This window comes from Mastomys coucha, unplaced genomic scaffold (genome assembly GCF_008632895.1).
Source record: "Mastomys coucha isolate ucsf_1 unplaced genomic scaffold, UCSF_Mcou_1 pScaffold16, whole genome shotgun sequence".
NCBI lineage: Eukaryota > Metazoa > Chordata > Mammalia > Rodentia > Muridae > Mastomys > Mastomys coucha.
Window position 1 is genome coordinate 77,578,617 of NW_022196898.1, and position 20,333 is coordinate 77,598,949.

The 20,333-nt window shown below is 44.2% G+C and overlaps 1 protein-coding gene across 6 annotated transcripts in view; it reads right to left on the reverse strand.

The window, feature by feature from the left end:
- Sec24b (SEC24 homolog B, COPII coat complex component) overlaps positions 1-20,333 on the reverse strand; it is a 78,311-nt gene that overhangs the window by 56,865 nt on the left and 1,113 nt on the right. For 5 of the 6 annotated variants that reach the window (XM_031375488.1, XM_031375492.1, XM_031375491.1 and 2 more), the window contains exon 2: positions 5,331-6,077. In XM_031375488.1, coding sequence (XP_031231348.1) covers positions 5,331-6,060 — 730 coding nt within the window. In that variant the 5' untranslated portion in view covers positions 6,061-6,077. Of the gene's footprint in view, positions 1-5,330; positions 6,078-17,802; positions 17,867-20,333 lie in introns of all 6 variants that reach the window. The other variant, XM_031375489.1, reaches the window with a different exon arrangement.

The window sequence follows — 20,333 nt, forward strand, 5'->3', positions numbered from 1 at the left end:
AAAAAAAAAGATAGAGGTAAAGTTTTGAAAAATTGCAAAAGAATAAATGGGGCAGCTGTAACATGGAGAGAAAAGAAATGTAAACCCAGGCAGATAGCTCCAGCCAGGTGAACCATGGGAGGGGAAACAGAGATCTCAACCAAAAATTAAACCAGATGGCCTTACCAGGCAGGCTTTACCAGGACAAGACCAAAGGTTTCACAAATCTCAACAATCTGGACAGTGACTTTTCCCAGGGGATGCTTAGTAACGGTAATGAGCTGTGCCCACCGGCCACCATCAAAAGGAGGAACCTCTCATCTTGACTTCCTGTCTACTGCTTCTAACCAGATGTCCCATTTCAAATGTAACAAAGCAAGGGCCTCTGTCCTATTGTGCCCTGCTTCTCTGCTGGGGTGCCCGAGTGGGGCAGGCATGCTGCAAAATAGGCAGTCGTGAAATGCTGCAAAACGGGTGGTCATGGCATGCAGCAAAACGGGTGGTCAAGGCTGTGTTTTCCTTTGCCACACCATAAGGAAAAACAGCAGAGGTCTGGGGTGGATGCTGTGATTCTCAGTCGCCTGTGTACCCAGGCTCTGTCAGAATAAGTCCTGGGACTTAGGAACAGGGTCCCCAGTACCAGCAAAACCTGGTCTGATTCAGAGTTTCAAGTACTGAGGGGTTAGAAGTGGAAAGGCCTTCCCCAGGAGTTTAGGCACAGTTCTTTAAGATGAAGGCCTTCCCTGCAGCAATCCTTATTGAAGGGATGATCCTTGCTTGTTCATACTGGTTTATTTAATGGTGGATGTGAATGCATACACTTTATTCAGGGTGAACCAGGGATTAAAAAAATACCTTTTTCAGGAAGGGAAGCTCATTAGGCCTATCACAATACCTCATTAGCATGGAGAACTCCAGGTATTTATGCTATATGACCAGTACACATGGTCCTCAGTGGAGTACCACCGTGGTTACATGTATCAAAGCAGGGAAAGGCAGGTAGGGAATGGCTCCACTCATGCCATTCTCAAGTCTGAGATTCCTGGAGTTTGAGCTCATTCAACCTTACCTCATCCTGCCTGTCTGGTAACAAGGTCCCACATACCCAATAGGTATCATAATAGTGGGTTAGACTTCTAGGATGCAGTATCCATGATTCACAGTAGTGAAAATCACTGAAGGCGATCTTAAAGACCTTAAGATAGTCGATAGAAAGTTTAAAATCAGAATCAAAAGTAGAATATGACTCCTGATACAAAATAGCAAAGGCTGCATAGGTTAGAAAGGGAGACAAATGAGCTCCCATGTGTTACAAGAACATGAATTACACTATGAAGAAAATCAGGCTTGGAACAAATTAATAATCAAAGAAAAACATTCATCCTAGATTAGTTCCACAGGTATGCACCATGATAAGTGAGGTCATAAACAAGGAGTGGGTAGTTCTATTATGAGTCGAAGAACAAAGAATGGATGATTAGCTAGTTTAACTAGACAAGACTTCAAAAATAAGGTGTAAGACAGGTGACCTGTTTCTTGATTAAAAACCTTGTTAACCTATGACATAAAAAAGTATTGCTCTAGACTTACAATGAACATAGGGAAAAGATCCATAAAACGACTACTTTGAACTCATAAAAAACTCGTGAAATAATAGACAAAACTACTGCTTTGAACTTATAACGAACTTGTGGAATTAAAGATAAGATAAAAAAATTTTTAGTTAGGTACAAATTTTAATAGAAAAACATGCAATCAGTGACCCTTCTGTAACTCCCTCTTATGTAACAATTTTATGTTTTCGAATGAGGCAGTTCTGTTTCTTACATAGAGAACTTTGCCCTAGGGGGTATGAAAGGGCAAAGAGAAAAAAATAAAGAAGGTTGGAGCCTGCTTTGCTTTATCCTCTATGTGTGTGTGTGTGTGAGAGAGAGAGAGACAGAGAGAGAGAGAGAGAGAGAGAGAGAGAGAGAGAGAGAGAGAGAGAGAGAGAGAGAGAGAGAGATTTTCCGTCTTTCTTTCCTCTAACTGCCAGCCACCATCAGTGGCAGCCCAGCTGGCTCCCATTCATCAGTAATGGCAATATACCAGTCACCATCAACATTGGTTTCTGCCTCCATGTCTCCTTTAATCACCTGCTGCTATCTGCAGAGACCAATGCTGGGTGCCATTAGTACCCAGCCCACTGCCGACTCTACCCCCACCTGCCTCATTTTACCCTGTGGTGTTGCAGATACTCTTAAGAATCTTCACTGAACCCGCGGTATTGGCAGAGCTTCTCATTTTTACTGATCTAGTAGGTATTCTGGGTTTCCTCTAATTGCTTTTATATCATCTGTGACTCTTACAGTTTTCTCTTAGTGATGATCTTTTTAACATCAATTTGTATATTTGTGTAGCCTAGAAAAATATTGTTTTCCTTCCTACTTTGTTTCATTTAATAATGCCTATCAAAGATAAAAACTTTTTCATTAGACATTTCATTGAGTTTTTCAGGTTTTCCCTTTATGGCTAGCATGAGCACTAGGTGTGCTTTCTTTATAAAATTTGATCACTCCAAAGTTCTGGAGATAGTCTATTCCCTCTGAAGAATTTTAAAGTTTTGCCTTTTTAAGTATTTATTTTAAATTAAAAAAAAATATTTACTATGGCCACAATTTACTTCTTACATGAGAAATCCATCCTTCAGATTCCAGCTAAAATATCATTTCATGAGAGAAAACTCCCCTGAAATCCACGGTAGGCCAATGTGTGAACCATGAGCTCTCCTAGGATTATACCTCTGCTTCTTGTCACTGACACAGCAGGTTTGCATTTGTTGGTGACCAGTGGATGTCTGCTGCCACAAGTGGACTACAAGCTTGAACTATAAGAATCTATCTTGTTACTCATGGTTATCTCCTTACACCAGAACCAACTCTGGCATGACTGCCTTTCAAACAGCTAATGGGTGTTGGGTAGATGTACCAACACTAAGGATCAGAAGGGCATGCCAACAAAGAGGTTGCCCTTTTCACAAAGGGAATGTGACTGAAGCAAAATCATATAAACTGCCACAATGTAAAACAAATGCCTGACTTGTGTTTAGTGTATAGCCTTAAAAGAATACTATAGGTGGTAGATGCACACACCTTTAATCCCAGTATTCAGAAGGCAGAGGCAGAGGCAGGTAGATCTTTGAAAATTCAAGGCCAGCAGGGGTTACACAGTGAAAATCTGTCTTCTATAAAAGTAAGTCCAGTGCAGCTAAAGGGATGGCTCAGCAGTTAAGAGCTCTTGCTACTCTTGCTGAGGATGTAGGTTCAGTTCCTAGCATCCACACAGTGTCTCACAGTTGTCTGCAACTCAAGTTCCAAGGTATTCAATACTTTCTTCTGACCTCCACAGGCAACAGGCATGCACATGGTGCATAAACACACACACATGCATGCAAACACTCCTTTTCTGGGCGTGGTGGCACACATCTTTAATTCTAGTACTTGATAGAGGCAGGCTGATCTCTACATGAGGCCAACCTAGTACAGAGCAAGTTCCAGTATGTCAGTTAGTCTCCATCTCTGTTTGTCTCTGTCTTTCTCTCTAAAAGAAATAAAGAAAAAGAAAGAACAAAAGATGACAGACAAGGTAGCCCCTATCTTTTAGCACATGAAATTCTCTAGGACCTTGTAAGAGACTGATTCTCAGCTAGTTCTGTGCCCTCATTCAAGCTGGAGTCATGAACATCTGTGAGTCTTCATTTCCCTTCAAGCTACACCAACCAATCTGAGGCAAGTGCTATCTTCTATCATCATACTTCTCTGAAGTAACTGTGGTCTGTCACTTAAACTTTAAAAAAAAGAAATGGCTTCTGTTCTCATCTGTTGACCATAATTTCTACTAGAGTATTTGACAAGACTAGAGATTCATCATCTACAGAGACAGTTTTAAAATGGGATAAACTAATAAAAATTTCAGTCTAAATTAACAAGTAACCACGACCCTGCAAACACACTGGACTCCTTAATGCAATCACCTACAGTCCTAAAGCTGACCCTTGTCTGCAGTGGCCCAGCATGGGTCTCTACAAAGACCAATGAGGTAGCACTGAAGGTTTTTCTCCATGTCATCACAGCATTTGCTTAATTCAAGTGTACAGTTCAGTACTAATATAAAATTCTAATTAAAATGTGAAATACTCTAACTATCCAGGCAAGGATATCTACCTCTCCGTATTGCCCTTGACATCTAACTGCAGGGATAGTTATAATCTAAACGCAACACCTGGAACGCTACCACGGCTTCATCAGCTAACATTCTGGATGTACACTTTTTCCTTTTGTTTTTTGTTTGTTTCTTTGGAGACAGGGCTTCTTTGTGTAGCCATGGCTATCATGGAACTTGCTCTATAGACCAGACTGATCTCAAACTCAAGAGATCTTCCTGTCTCTGCCTCCCTAGCACTGGGATCAAAGGTGGGTGCCGCCACCACCCAGTGCTCTGCATCCTTTCATTCTCTTCAAGAGCACATCATTAGATTCAAGTTCACAACTTCAAACTAAGTAAGACCATTCTATGGAAGCAGAACACTTAAAATATATATACATATACATACATACATACATACATACACACACACACACACACACACAAAATCTTGGGTGGGGCGTGGTGGTACACACCTTGAATCACGGTGTTCTGGAGACAGAGGCAGATGTATGGATCTGTGAGTTTGGGGTCAGCTTGGAATATATAGAGGCCAGCCAGAGATACACAGTGACATCTCCTGGCTTGGTAGATACACACACACACACACACACACACACACACACACATATGACTATGTATACCTTATATAAGTAAAAATACAAAGGTTTAAGTAATTGACTTAACTACCAAGGAGTCACGTGGCCTTACTTCCTCTTCTTCATCCTTCATCTTAGAACATTCATTTAAGAGTAAGAAAGCAGCCTTTATCCACAGGAAGCATAGTTTAAGAAGGCGGGATTCTGACCTTTTTTTATATAATAGTGGAGATAGTATGAAAAGTAGTAATGGCCAGCAAGACACATCATCAAAATAGAATCTTCGATGTGTCCAAGCCATATTAGGGACAAGTAATGCAGAGGTATAAAAGACATCAACAAACACTGTCTGGGACCACTGTCAAGGCATGGAAGCAGGCTCTTCAAACAGACCACTGAGGAGCTAACTATGAATGAGATACAGCAAGGGTTTGGGGAGATTCAGTAAAATGCACAGACACAGTGAGACAGTGAGCAAGTCCCAGTCCCCCCATCAGGAATACCACTGTTAACAAGGCTGTAATGTCCCAATCGTCAGTCATATTTTGGTGAAGTTCATACTCAACTTACCGTTATTTGTTGGGTGGCTGTTGGCTGTAGCCAAGGATCCCATTTGGTTTCGGATGAGGCTGTCTTGGGCTGGTGGAACGCCTGGACCTGACCATGGTAGAGAACTATATCCTGAATGACTCTGCTGCTGCTGCTGGTGGTGCTGGGAAGGTGGAGGTGGAGGTCTCGACGGGTAGGTAAGAGCTGTGCTCGGGCCAGAGTATGACTCTTTGACTGGCCTGGCAGGCGGAGGAGCACTCTGTGAGGTAAACATCTGCCCATATGGCTCACTGGCCGGCAGGGAGGGATATGAAACGTTAGGATACACGACATTAGACACAGTTGAGATGGGATAGTGACTACAGGTGGAGGGGTATCCCTGAGAAGCAACAGAAGCATTGGCAGAGTATGTGGCAGGACTAGTGTAGCGATTCCCAAGAGAGGAATAGGGCTGGGAGGCACTCGTGTAGGAATGGGATGCTGATGCTGGAGCTCCTTGGAAAGATCCTGGCGTGGATCCCCCCATGTGAGGGGCGGGAGGACCTCTTCCATACATCTGCTGTGCTCCTGGTTGGCTTGCTGAGCTGGGAGTCCCCACATTTTGTGTTGGTACTGTATATGGACGAGAGTAGTAATTATCACACTGGTTATCCAATGGCAAGGAGGTCATTTTCCCAGGTCCTTGAGAGTAATGTCCTGAGGGGACCATATAGTTTTGATGAGGCAACCCATAACCAGATGGAACTTGCATTTGACTCTGTGCTGGACCTGAAAAAAAAATATTTTTAATGTTGTACAAAGAGATGCTGCATAACTAGCTCCCATCTAAATGCTGCCCAATTCATCTTTTTCTCCATAACTCCCCCATATTGTCAAAGATACATATTGTCATAGGCATCATGTAGCTAAACTCCAAAATGATCCCTAAGGAGGCCGCCCTCCTACTTCTCAGACCCTTGAATAGTCCTGCCTCACTTTGGATCAGGACTCATCGCCATGAGCAACAGCAAAGGTGCTGCTGAACTACTTCCTGCATCAGCACAGTCTTATTGCTAGTGCTCCTCTCTCTGATAACTCAGACCTGAATGACCTTCTAACACAGACAAGAAAGGAAGCCACGTGGTAAGGAACAGACAAAGTGAAACCACGGCCAATGAACACATATGCTAGCATCTTTCAAATTCAATGGAGTTTTGAGACAATGACAGCCTAACAGATAGTTTGGCTATAACCTATGAAATCATACAACTGATTGGCTCCTAAGTCAGTATTCCTTAGCCAACTACGATGCGGGCTGAAAAGATGACTCAGCAGTTATGAGCACAGGCTACTCTTCCAAGAGGACCTGAGTTTGATTCCCAGAACCCACATGTCAATTCACAGCTGTCTGTAACTCTAGTCCCAGGGGACAGGATGCTGTCTTCTGGCCTATAACCCCATACCTGAAGGCCATAGGTGGATGCTTTGAGTCCCAGGCCAGCCAAGGATACATACCAAGACTTTGACTTAAAACAAAGGGGGTGGGTCAAGAGGATAAGAGAAAGGAAGGTTGTCAGAGGATTGGTTAAACAAAACTAAGGATGTATGGAAAAGTCATATAGAAACACATTGCTCTGTAAGGCAATTTTAAAAATACAAGAAGGAATTTAATTGGACACTGATGCTTCTGTAAAACATGATCTATTAAACAAAAATTTGGTACCAAGCATGAGAATTATTTTCCTACATGTTATTCACCAAGGAGGCTCCAGAGTCCCCCAAAACAACACAAGCTATTCCCAATGCTCTTGGTTGTCTAATACAACTAAATGTAAGGCACTAATGAAGACTAGCCACACTTTGGCTGCAGGACACAGAAAAGCCAAACTGGAATTAACCAGAGCAAACATCCAGCTGGCTAGCTTTCACACTGCCAGAGGCACTATGCTGGCTGCTGAAGGAAGACAGCAGTGGTCTTACCCAGTGCAAGAGACTCTACACGCTACAGTACGGGCCTTCTAGGCAAGATGTACTCATGGGAAACACTGGTATGAGGCTTTCGGGGGTAAGCAAACACTTTCTGATTTGATCTGATCTTGCACTGTCTGTGGGAACTGTAAACCTGGTCAGAAGCCAAAGATTGGGCAGGTTATTGGCCTTAGGAGAAAATCCATTTTATTAGTGTGGTTTCTTTTTTGTTGGTTCTTTGTTTTGTCTCCTTTTTTGAGTCAATGTACCACTATGTAGCAATGGCTGGGCAGGCTGGCCTAGAACTCAAGAGATCCAGCTGCCTCTGAGATTAAAGGCATGTACCACCACACCAGGCTTGTTTTTGATTTGAAGCAGGGTCTCACTACATACTCTTAGCTGGCCTGTTTGGGAACTTACGTAGACCAGGCTAGTCTAGTTTGGCACTCACTGACTGGCTTCTGAGATTAAGCCTCTGTGCCACGCCCAGCCGACCACTTTTGTTTTGCTAGATGATCATGCTGTCAATATCCACATATGTATGTTTATGCTCAAGACCACAGCTACTCTCGACCTTGACCTAAGACACTTCTAGCCATGGCAGCAGTAACGCAGAGACTCATATCTAGTCAAAGTACTATGAATGAGTGACTGTTGAGTAACCAGCCCTATACGGCACATCTTCCTTACCCAACCCTTCCCAGAGTTCAGAGAGCATCCTGGAAGAGTAAGGGTAGAAAGATTTACGAGCCCGGGCTAGAGAGATGGTGCAGAGGTTAAGAGCACTGGCTGTCTTCAGAAGGCCCCAGGTTCAGGAGCTCTTCACGAGGACCCAGGCTCAACTCCCAGCATCCACAGGGTACCCTACTGTATGGGCTGGTTCTTTGTCAACTTGACACAGGCTGGAGTTATCACAGAGAAGGGAGCTTCAGTTGGGGAAATGCCGCCATGAGATCCAGCTGTGGGCATTTTCTCAATTACTGATCAAGGGGGGAGGGCCCATTGTGGGTGGTGCCATCCCTGGGCTGGTAGTCTTGGGTTCTATAAGAGAGCAGGCTGAGCAGGCTGAGCAAGCGGAGCAAGCCAGGGGAAACAAGCCGGTAAGTAACATCCCTCCATGGCCTCTGCATCAGCTTCTGCTTGAGTTCCAGTCCTGACTTCCTTTGGTGGTGAACAGCAATGTGGAAGTAAGCTGAACAAACCCTTTCCTCCCCAACTTGCTTTTTGGTCATGATGTTTGTGCAGGAATAGAAACCCTGACTAAGACACCCACTAAACTAAAGCCTCCCTCCCTTTTTGGCCTTAGTGAGCATCAGGCATGAGAGTAGTGCACTGACACACAGGCAGGCAAAGCACCTATGCACACTCAGGTAGCATTCTTAATGACAACAAACAGTGGACACGAGGGGATATGTGGGGTCTAGGAGGAGAGAAAGGAAGACAGTGGGATAGCTATGAACAATGCACACACATACATTTACAAAATTGTCAGAGAATACATTTTTTGAAAGAATCCACACCTTTTGGTATTAGCTTCTTCTCTGCCCTAACTATAAGAGAAGCAGTGTCTGCTCCGTGGTAGAGCACATGCTTAGGATGCACAGGGCCTTGGGTTCAGTTTCCAGCATTGTGGTGGAGGGAGTGTTAGCAATCTTATAAGGAATGTAAAGGACAAAGTGAAAGTCCTCCTCTCACTCGCATCATTGATATTCTACTACCCATGCACATCTGGAACCAGTGGTTTTTCTGTGTATCTGGATGAGTCCCCTTCTCACTCTCATCATTGATATTCTACTACCCACGCACATCTGGAGCCAGTGGTTTTTCTGTGATCTGGATGAGTGAACCCTAGCAAGGTTCCACAACTATTTTTAAATTTAATGTATCCTAGACATTATTCTGTTATCATGTGTAAATCCTCATTTAAAAAAAATATACAGAGTGGGGCTGAAGAGATGGCTCAACAGTTAAGAGCACTGACTGCTCTTCCAGAGGTCCTGAGTTCAATTCCTAGAAACCAGGTAGCACACAACCCTCTGTAATGAGATCTGATGTCCTCTTCTGGTGTGTCTGAAGACAGCAACAGTGTACTCACATACATAAAATAAATAAATAAATCTTAAAAAAAATAAGGATATTTCATTTTAGGTAACATTTACTAAATCCTCATCAACAAACATCATTTCAGGGGATGAATGTCTATGATCAATTAAGAGTTAATCAATTAAAAGTTTCCTATAAATAAAAGTGGGGTTTTATGCTTTAAAAACTGGCCACTATCGCCTGGTGGTGGTGGTGGCGGCACACACTTTTAATCCCAGCACTTGGGAGGCAGAGGCAGGCGGATTTCTGAGTTAGAGGCCAGCCTCGTCTACAGAGTGAGTTCCAAGACAGCCAGGGCTACACAGAGAAACCCTGTCTTGAAAAAACAAACAAACAAACAAAAAACCCAAAAAACTGGCCACTATGCTGAGCAGTGGGAACTTGCCTATAGTCCTAGCACTAAGAGCCTGAGACAGGAGGATTATGAGTTCAAGGCCAGCCTAGACTACATAGCAATACTCAATCTCAAAAAAAAAAAAAAAAAAAAAAAAGCAAGCAAAGAGGAGCACGTTCTTATAGCTCTCTCCAAGAAGGACTACCAATTCATACTTTCCATCAATAATGCCTCATATTGCCAACATTAACATTTTATGCTTTACCAGCATGTAAAGTATTCTAGAAGCACTTTAAATTTAAAAAAATGTCTATTTCTTTTATGTGTATGAGTGTTCTGCCTGCATGTATGGACATGCATCATGTGTGTGCCTAGTGTCCTCTGAGGTCAGAAGACACTGAATCTCCTGGAACTGAAGGTCTGGATGCCTGTGAGACTCCATATGGGCACAGAGAATTGAACCCTGGTCCTCTGTAAAAAATGCTGTTAACCACTGAGCCGTCTTTCCAGCCCGTTTTTCTTTCTTGATACTGGGGGTTGAACTGAAGGCTTCCACATGCCTGGCAAGTATGCTCAACTGAGCTAAAAGGACTTGAACTTTCCTTGTAGCCTAGGCAGGCCACGAGCCTGTGATCCTCCAGCCCAAGTCTTCAGGCGGCTGGACTACGGGTCTCTAGCACAGCCCCAGGGAGGCTGGGTGACTCTGTCACCACCTTATTTTCTGTGTCTCTCTCTTTTTTTTAATAAGGTGGATATAATATTTTGCCTTCAAAGACCTGAAGGCACTAATATGCAAAGCACTTAGAAGAGTGATGTAGCTAGCATAGAGTATGTTTAATAATGTCCATAATGTTGCTGCTAACAAAAAGCAATGTCAGCATTCGTGTGGTCAGCTACATGTATGTAAAAGCTAAGGGCACTGGTGGCTCTTGCAGACTCAGGTTCAATTCCCAGCACCCATATGGCAGCTCATAGCCATCCGTAAAGTAATTCCATTTCCAGGATGCTCAATAACCTGTTCTGTTCTCCACAGACACCAGGTATGCATGTGATGCACATAACTACAAAGAGGCAAAATATCAATACACATAGAATGGAAATAAATAAAATTAAGAAAAAGGTATCCATGCTTAGGCAGTGCCTGGGCTGTAACTGCTTCAAGGGCCCAGGTGCCACAGAAGCTCAACTCAGGGCCTCTGCCTTCACCACACTAAACACGGCTTGCTTTAGCCAAGCAAACGGCCACAAGTCCCAACACCGGGATTCTAGTCTTAATTCCAACTATCTGGGACGTTGAGCAGACCTTAATTACCACCCCATCCCCCTCACAACCCCATCAAACTCTGAGGCTTTGCACATGCTAATACATGTCCTACCACTGAGCCACATCTCCAACCCTGATTCTTCTAGAATCTAGTTTTCCTGTCATGTGTAAGGAAACAGGGGTTTGTACCAAACCTCAAATGAAATGGTATCAACAACAAAAAGTAACACTTACAAAGTTCACTGTAGCAAAGAACCACTGTATGCCTTGTCATAATAACATAGAAGATACCTGCTCCTAGAGCTGTGTAAAAGTTACACTTTCTGTTTATTTCTAATTACTGAATAAGGGAGGAGAAACTATCTGGGGGCGTGCAATCCATGTTCAGAGCCAACACACAGCTGACATAGTCAGGTGGGCATGCAACCCATGTTCTAGAGCAAAACCGAAGCTGACATAAGGAGGTGTAACAGACACCAATATCCACCTCTGTAATTCAAAGTCTAGGTGGAGAACTATACATTACTAAGTTAACAATTTACTCCACTATAGCTTAGGCACCTAATTACATTTCACTGGAAACAACTTACTAAAACACAAACAACTCTCAGAAGTCTTCCATTACCTTGACAATAAAATGTGAAAAGTCCCAGCCAGGCAATGGTGACACCAGCCAGGCAATGGTGATGCACGCCTTTAATCCTAGCACTTTGGGGCAGAGATAGGAGGATTTGAGTTCGAGGCCAGCCTGGTCTACACAATGAGTTCCAGGACAGCCAGGGCTATACAGAGAAACCCTGTCTCAAAAAAACAAAAACAAAAAAAAAGCCCCACATATTCAAATACATATAAAAGATGGCTCACTTCCTGCTACTACAGTTTTCAGAAGGGAACAAGGAAGACAAGTCAAAATCTATTTAAATACCCACTATCCTCTGCTTAATTGCTGTCTTGGCTCATTCCTGTCACATTACCAGTACTGGGAAATAATCATGTCTCTGTACAACTACTCAATACCACACCAAAAAGTAGGGGCATACTATGCCTAACAGCTAGTGGTGAATTACCTGCCGGAAGTCAGACTTTCAAGTTCATTAAAGGAAAGCAAGGGAGGAAGGGGAACACTGTACTCTCTCATCACTCCGGGTTTGGAAAAGGAGTTGGAGGGCTCCTTTTCATTACTCATTCAGCATCACAATCTAAACGACCCAGACAAGGAGACACTATCAGCAATATGCCTTTAATCCCAGAGGCAGGTAGAGCTCTGAGTTTGAGGCCAGCCTGGTCTACACAGTGGAGTTCCCAGCCCGTCAGGACTGCAGAGTGAAGCTCTTGTCTCAGAAAGGGAAGACGAATTTTGCTTAAGCACATAGCAAGAGCACACACATGCAGCAGAAACTGGACTCGAAGCTTTGGCTCTCCTCTTCTGGGCTGGTGACAAACCTCCACACTCTGCACTCTAGACAGCAGGCAGTAAGCCCCGAGCTAAAGGGTCGCCTGTGGTTCCAGAATGCTTCCGGATAAGATGGTCAACAAATTAGGCAGCAAAGCTGGGACTAGCCTTGTGATCTGAGTTTGATCCCTGGGACCCATGTGATAAGAGAGAAGTGATGCCCCAAAGATGTCAATTGACCTCCATACCACCCCTCCCAAACATACACATTACAGTACACTAAATATAATTTAAAAAATATATATTCAATTTTTTTTTTACTATGTTCAATGATGTCCACATCCCAACCTGTGACTAGGTGAGGCTCCATAGCAGAGGAGAATTAATACTATAGATGGCATTAAGGTATTAATCAGATAGCACCTACTAAAATAGTTCTATGATCCTTAACTATGGAGAGAATAAGAGGCCTGGCTATAGAATCTTTAAGGAAATACTCTATGGTTGGTTCTAAATACAGAGCAAATGGGCCATGAGCCAAGGAATGTGGGCAGCCTCTAAGAGCTGGCAAAGGCAAAGAAATGCTCTATAACCATGGAACGAATGTGTCCTGCAGGGACTTCTGAGTTTAGCCCAACTAGACTTCTCACCTACAAATAATAAATTTAGGCTGTTCCAAACAGTCAATTTGTGGTAATTTGTTATAAAAATAGAGTCAAAGGCTCTCCCTGACCTGATTCCTGGGTCACAGCTTGCCTTGCTGTCACAATGACTGTCAACTGTCAGGTCTAAGGTTAAGAAACCAAAGCTGAGTGTGCTACACTGAAGAACACTTGCTGATGAAAACTCAACGCCAAGTGCTGACCCAGGAAAAGGTGTGCAACACGCACGCACTCACGCCTTGCATGCCACACACAAAAAGCCATTGCACATTGAACCTGACCCCAGAGGCCCAGACGCTAATGAGGACAGAGGGTTTGACTTGGTAAAGGCTTCTAAAGCAGGGCAGTGTGACACTGTCTAAACTTCTGTAGACACGTGATCAAAGCTTCCAAGAATGGCGATAAAAATGGATGCAAACAGTCCCCAACGTGACAAGCTGAAGGCATCGTCGCACTCAAGCACATATCCTTAGTGCCAGCCACGGTTCTGCAAGCCATGCTTCCATACTTGCGAATCTTTACAAAGCTTCTCTCTCCCAGGAGTCTTCTGAATCCCCTTTCATCTGACCTTTCCTTAACCATTCTTCAGATCTCAGCACAGCTCTGCCTGAAGAAACACTCCCTGACACTGGGCGAAAGCAGCTTGATGATGCTGACATAGTGTCGCACCTCAAGAGAGTCCCTTTGCCCTTTGTAGCTCCTAGAAACTGCCCACAGTCCTTTTCCCACGGACAGGCCCAATTTCAAACTCTCGAAATGCAAAGGCTGGATTGCCTTTTTCCAAGGTCTGCTGCCTGACTCATAAAAATCATGATTTTGGAAATCGTGAACTGCAAGTCATCACCAAGTATTTCTGTATCTGGCACTTATCACAGAGTGTCAACACACTTCAAGAGGAAAATGGGAAACCTCAAGAGTGCCTCCTGCAGTTCTGGAAGGCGACAGGCTAAGACGGGTTTTACTAGGCTAAAATTCAGAACAGCATGCAAGCCTGCTTGTTACTTCATGTCAACAGCATGCAAGCCTGCTTCTGTTACTTCATGTAAACAGCATGCAAGCCTGCTTCTGTTACTTCATGTAAACAGCATGCAAGCCTGCTTGTTACTTCATGTAAACAGCATGCAAGCCTGCTTCTGTTACTGATGAATGACCTTCTCTGCCACTTCAGACCCTCATCTCTCTCCAGTAAGAATGGCTACAGTTCTATCATGCCAGTCAGAACTGTATTTAAATTTGTATGTATCATACTTGTATGTAGGTATGGCTTTCTTGGAATTTGTTATACACACTAGGCTGGCCTTGAGCTCATAGAGATCCAGCGGCCTCTGCCTTCTGAGTGCTAGGAATAAAGGTGTGCACCGCCACACCAGGCTCAGATCACAATCTTAACTGAACATTCAAAAGTCTAGTCACATTTCTTTATTTAGTTGGTTATTTATTTTTTACTTTTTGAGACACTACCTCACTATGCATCTTTGGCTGGCTGAAATGTACTATTTACACCAGGCTGGCCTCAAACTTTCAGAAATCTCCGAGTGCTGGCTGGGTAGACGGGCATGTGCCAACTCGCCTAGCTTGTTCGTCATTTTAGATCCAGCTGAAACACCACTTAACCGTTCCCTTAAACTCTCCTGATCCAAGGCTGGCCGGTGGCTAGGCAAGGCATGGCTTCACAGCTCTTCCTTCACACTTGACCCGGGTTCTTCTTATCACTGTCTCAGGGGCTTTGCGTGACTAACTCACTCTCTGGCAAGCCGGCTGGCTCGATAGATGGTCTATTAGCAGAAACTTCCCAAGAGTGGATGGAGAGGAGGAAAAGGAGAAAGGCAGAATGAACCAAGTGACTGAAGTGATCAAAACGGCGACCAAGCCCTAGATGGTAATACAATAGGGGAGTAACGCTGTTAGCGACTTTCAGAAAGCAAGTTTTCTTATCAGCTGAGTATCTACTACAAGCTGCTACTGGGAATATAATGGAAACAAGCACAGTCTGCCATTCAAAGAATGTATAACCCAGTATCTTAAAAAAAATGGAATAATGGGGGTTCTCAGTGCTGATTCCCTACCTGGACTGGGTACTTTAAAACCAGTACCTCATTTAATCTAATCCTCTCAAAGGCTCTACAAGGCAGAGATCGCTAAACTCAGAATCTCACACATTAAGTAACTTTTCCCCACAAAGCTTGGACGAAATTAAACTCTGCAAGCACTCTGTACCTTCTGGGCAATCCCAGGTGGCTGGCACTACTGCAAATGCAGCCTTCTCCAGGCTAGTATTCTACCCCATCATGCGTCAGTACTGAGGTTCACAAAAAAAAAAAAAAAAAAAAAAAAAAAAAAAAAAGGAATAGCTATGAACTCAGAACCCTGAGAGGTGTGAAAGGCACAGCAAATAACTAAAACTGTACATTATAACAACAATTACTTATTAGGTTACTATTACTTATTACAAATTACTTATTAGGTCTGTTACTACAGACAGATGTTTGAGTATATACAGGGCAAAGACTTAAAGGTCCTTGAGATTGCTAGTTAGCAGGTTAGTCAGACAAGCCCATGATGGCCAGAGGAAGAAGAGCTCTCCTGAAGTCCCACGCTCCTGGGCAGCCCCAGATGTGGCTGGAAACCCAAGATACTGACTGACCAGAAAGAACATCTGCATGATTCTGAATTCTGCCTGTGCTCTCAAGGCTGACAGGTTTCTCAGAGTCCACAAACAGAAAGTATCTGAGTTGACAGTCTGTCTGTCTACCTTTCCATAAAAGAGTCTAGTAATTCCCTCTCTGTTTAACCTCATTGCATCACTGACAATTAAAACCAGTGCTATCCTTTTGGGCAGAGGTACACTGTCAGATCTGGGTTATTTGTGACACTTTCAGGATGTCAAGTTGGTTGGGAACAATTTGGGAATTATACTCTGATTCCCAATGATTCAGCTTTGGAAGTAATGTCAAGCCAAATGAAGCTGGCACAAGCCTTTAATCCCAGCACTTAGGAGGCAGAGACAGGAGGATCTCTGTGAGTTCAAGACCAGTCTGTTCTATAGAGCAAGTTCCAGGCCAACCAGGGTTACACAGGGAAGCCCTATCTAAAAAAAAAGAAAGTTCAAATTGAAAAATATTCAACTAATACTTCAACTAATGGAGATGCAAATAATTCTATAAATCCATGTGTTACTCAGAATGAAAATCTGAAGAAAGAAAAGTAGCTCCAAGGTGAAAAGAAAAGAGTTTACAGATGCCATGCATGATGTCCTCATGCTATCTAGTGAGAACCTAGGGCTGGTGAGATGGCTCAGTGGGTAAGAGCATTGACTGCTTTTCCGAAGGTCCTGAGTTCGGATCCCAGCAACCACATGGTGGCTCACAACCATCCGTAATGAGATCGGACACCCTCTTCTGATGCGTCTGAAGACAGCTACAGTGTATTACACCAGAGGGAGCAGGGCCGGAGCGAGCAGAGGTCCTGAGTTCAATTCCCAGCAGCCACATGTACAGCTTATGGCCATCTGTACAGCTACAGTGTACTCATACACATAAAATAAGTAAATAAATCTTAAAAAAAAAAAAAGTAGTGAGAACCTAGTACTTAATCTTAGGAAGCCAGTGGGAGCAATACTCAAGCCTCCTCATTTCACCTATGGTGTGGAAGCTTCCTGACTAGGTCAGACGCTGCGGGTATGTATCTTAGCATTTGGAAGGGAAAGCAGGAAGATCGGGAGTTCGAGGGCAGCATGGCACCTTATTGGAGTCTGTTCTAAGAGCACTGAACTCAGAATTAGGACTAAGTGGCTTCATTCAATAAATCTTTAGTGAACACCTGTAACTTGCCCACCACCGTCTGCAACACTACGAACATAGCAGTAAATGAGACAAGTAGCCCCTCTCACCAACCTTCCTCGGGCATTGGTGGAAAATGCCTCACCTGCTCACCTTTCTGGATCTTGATTTCACCTGCCAAAGCAGGGAACTAGACAAACTGGGCTTCAGGGTTAACTAGACCTCCATCTCCATCTCAGTGTTCTGCAGAAATCAAATCTGTCTTTAAAACACCTGCTGTTTCTTAATTTCTTTATGTGAAGAGATGTTTTTGTCTACACATATGTCTGTGTGTGCATCGTATGTGTTTATCACACACAAGCCTGGTACCCCCAGAGGCCAGAAGGCGGCACTGGAGATCCTGGAATTTGAATTACAAACAGTTGTGAGCCACCGTGTGAGCCTAGGAATTGAACCCTGGTCCTGTGGGAAAGCAGCCAGAGCTCTTAGCTGCTGAGCTGTTAGCTCAATGCTCTTAGCTGCTGAGCCACCTCTCCAGCCCCCATTTGCTGTTTCATGTTAAAGGAAAGAACTGACACTGAAGATCTCAGGGAGTGTCTGTGTGTTTCTTCCATTCCCAAGCAAGATCCAGTGGGCACACCTAAACTCCATCCTGAGGACTCCTACCTGAACTTATGAGTCAGGTCCCACAACACTGTTCCCACTCTAGAGCCCAGTCACAAGTGGCAGGCTGTCACAACTTTCCTTTATGTGATAAGGTAAGTTCCTACTAACTACTCCTTGAAAACACCTTTTCTGGTTTGCTATAAAATACTACAGGGAAGTGTGGCCGCGCCCATAATGTGAAGGTGGAAGCAAGAGGATCAGCCATCAATTGGGAGGCTGAGGCTAAAAGATCTTGAGTTCACAGTCAACCGCGCTCAAGCAAAAGCAAGTAAACACGACATTTCAAAAGGCTATACCCTCCACCCCATCTCCAACAAAGGAAAATAAAAAATTTAATAGTCATACCTCAAGGGAGTGCACACAAGCAAGGTCTCGGGGAACGGGTGCCTCCAAAAGTATGCTGGTCAAACTAGAATGTCAACCCAGAGGTTACTAAGTAGGGAGTGAAAGGTCAATTCAGTCCCATCCTGAGGCTACCCGGGGCCCTGTCCTGTGACTTAACTATACTAGTATAAAATAGATGCAGAACCAATGGTCATTATGAGTAACAAAGACCTCCTATCACTCTCAAAATTCCAAGAATTTTAGCTCCATGGGACAGGACCAGCTCACAGTCTACCAAGGTAATGAAGGAAGTGATCTCATTCTGTCTGCTATGGTGTTTCTCTTACCACTGGCTTGTTTTCCCATGGTACTTTTCATACTTCTGATCTATTCTTCCGTATTATTACCATGGCTGGAATTCCAGAGATATAGTAAAAAGCAAAGTGATTTCTGTACATAACAAAAACTGAAATTATTGCTTAATCTTCATGATTACTTTCTCTAAAACTGAGAAACAAAATCAGATCTGATCCTCTCATCTCTGTGCTCGTTAATCCCTTCCACAAAACCAAACCAAATGGACTCTAGTTCCAAATGCCTCAGCATGACGTTTCAAGACCTTTCTGCAATCTGGCCTCTTCTATGACTCCTTCCACCTTCCTCCCTGGCCTCTCCCTTCCACCCAGTTCCCTTTGTTCTTCTCCACTGGTTCCAGTTAGTTTCTACCCAGGACCTGCACTTTCTAAGTGCACACTTCCAGGACTGTTCACGATGTAACCTCTTCCTAGAGCCAGCCCTTCCCTCTCCTCCCCCCAGTACCTACCAAATCACTCAAGACCAGCCAGAACCAATTTGAATGTTGCTAAAATACAATTCAGGAGAAGAGATTCCGTTTCATCTACTACTCTAACTTTGAATACCGATCTGGTAGCCAAGCAACAGATGTTAAATGACGATTCAGACTTTATCATGAAGAGTAAGAATAAAGAGAAACCAAGCATCCGTTTCCACTGGGTATCAAGACACGGATTCCTACATCCATGTGGCTGGGTAAATATCCTGGCACCTCTGTCTCATCTCAAGAATAAACCATCCTTGAAACTGTGAAACATGGATTTATAATGCTCTAACCTGGGACCTACCTCTAAATCATGATGCTCTGGTTGCTCCACATACAAAGACAAAACAGAGCCCAGTTAGCATTTAAAAGAAGCCTACTTAAGTTGGGTTTCCAAAACCCACAAGGTAGAACGAACCAATTCCTAGAAGTTGTCCTCTGACCTCCATGTGCAAGCAGGGGCACATTTATTTAACACATGCACACAAAATAGAGAAAGCTGCTCACAAATCATGTTTTCACTTGGACAAGTGTGATAAACACACTGTTCACCTACCTTCAAAAGCTCTTTATACTAAACAACGACTATAAGAAGCATGAAATATTGATAAGTAAGGCCAACCTGGAGATCTTAAGACTAAATCATCATTTTTTTTAATGTGAATAAAAAAATTCCAGCTGATTCTCGGGGTGTTTCCTGTTTGAAAAGCATTATCAATTTTCCAAACTTTGGCTGTAAATTTTGCTTACCACACTGTGTAAACTAGGTCAATGATTTGATGAGTACTGAGTAGTTTTGTTTTTGGACATAGGGCAGAGAGGTATTCTCTTCGCTTCGATTACTTTGGGAGGGTCTCATCAGACTCACTCTCAACTCTCTAAAGAGGGCCCCTCCACCGAGTACTACTTAGGAACATTCCAGATCTCTAGAGCAGGGGCTAGGCATGCTAGGGTAAGATCATTTCTCAGCAGTAACTCCTGCATTCCGGGAGCCTCACTCAGTACGAATGCAACATTCCTGTTTCCCTAAGCAGGCCTTGCCTCAAAACAGGGCCAAGCAACTCTGCACGTCTTTCTAGATTTCAAAGTGAAGCTGCAGAGGAAGGGGGTGGGGGGGGGAATCTAAAGGTGTTCGCTGAGATCCTTTTGACACCTGCTACCCCACGAACACCCTGCATGCAAACTCCAAAGGCTTAAGGAGCAACCGTGGCGACAAACCACAACAGATCCCGAGGCCGAAGTGGGTCGGGGTTACAGTTACACTTCTGCAGCATATTTACATCCTCCTGCCTACAAACTTGAGTGCAAAACTAAGTTCCCTTCCAGGCGGCGTGCTCGCTGGGCCTTAAAAAAAAAAAAAAAAAAAAAATCAAAGCTAGGCGCCGGAAGGATGCGATCCACCAAGTACCAAGGCTGCTTGCTCCAAGCCCTCCATAGACCACGCACTCTGCGGCCCCGGCGTCCTGGGAGCTCTCGGAGCCCAAAGGGTCGCCGGGGACAACGGCCGGCGCCCAGGTCCGAGCAGACGGTCGTGCCGGCCGCCGACCCCCTAAGCTCCGGCCTCTGTCCGCGCTGGATGGCAGGCCTGGATGGCAGACCGCGGCAGCCCCGCCCTGCCGTCCCCTCGCCGCACCGCGGCCTCCATGCTCCACCGCGGCCTCGGGGCCCCGCCGCGGCCTCCCCAGCCCGGCCCTGCCCGCCCGCCCCGAGCCAC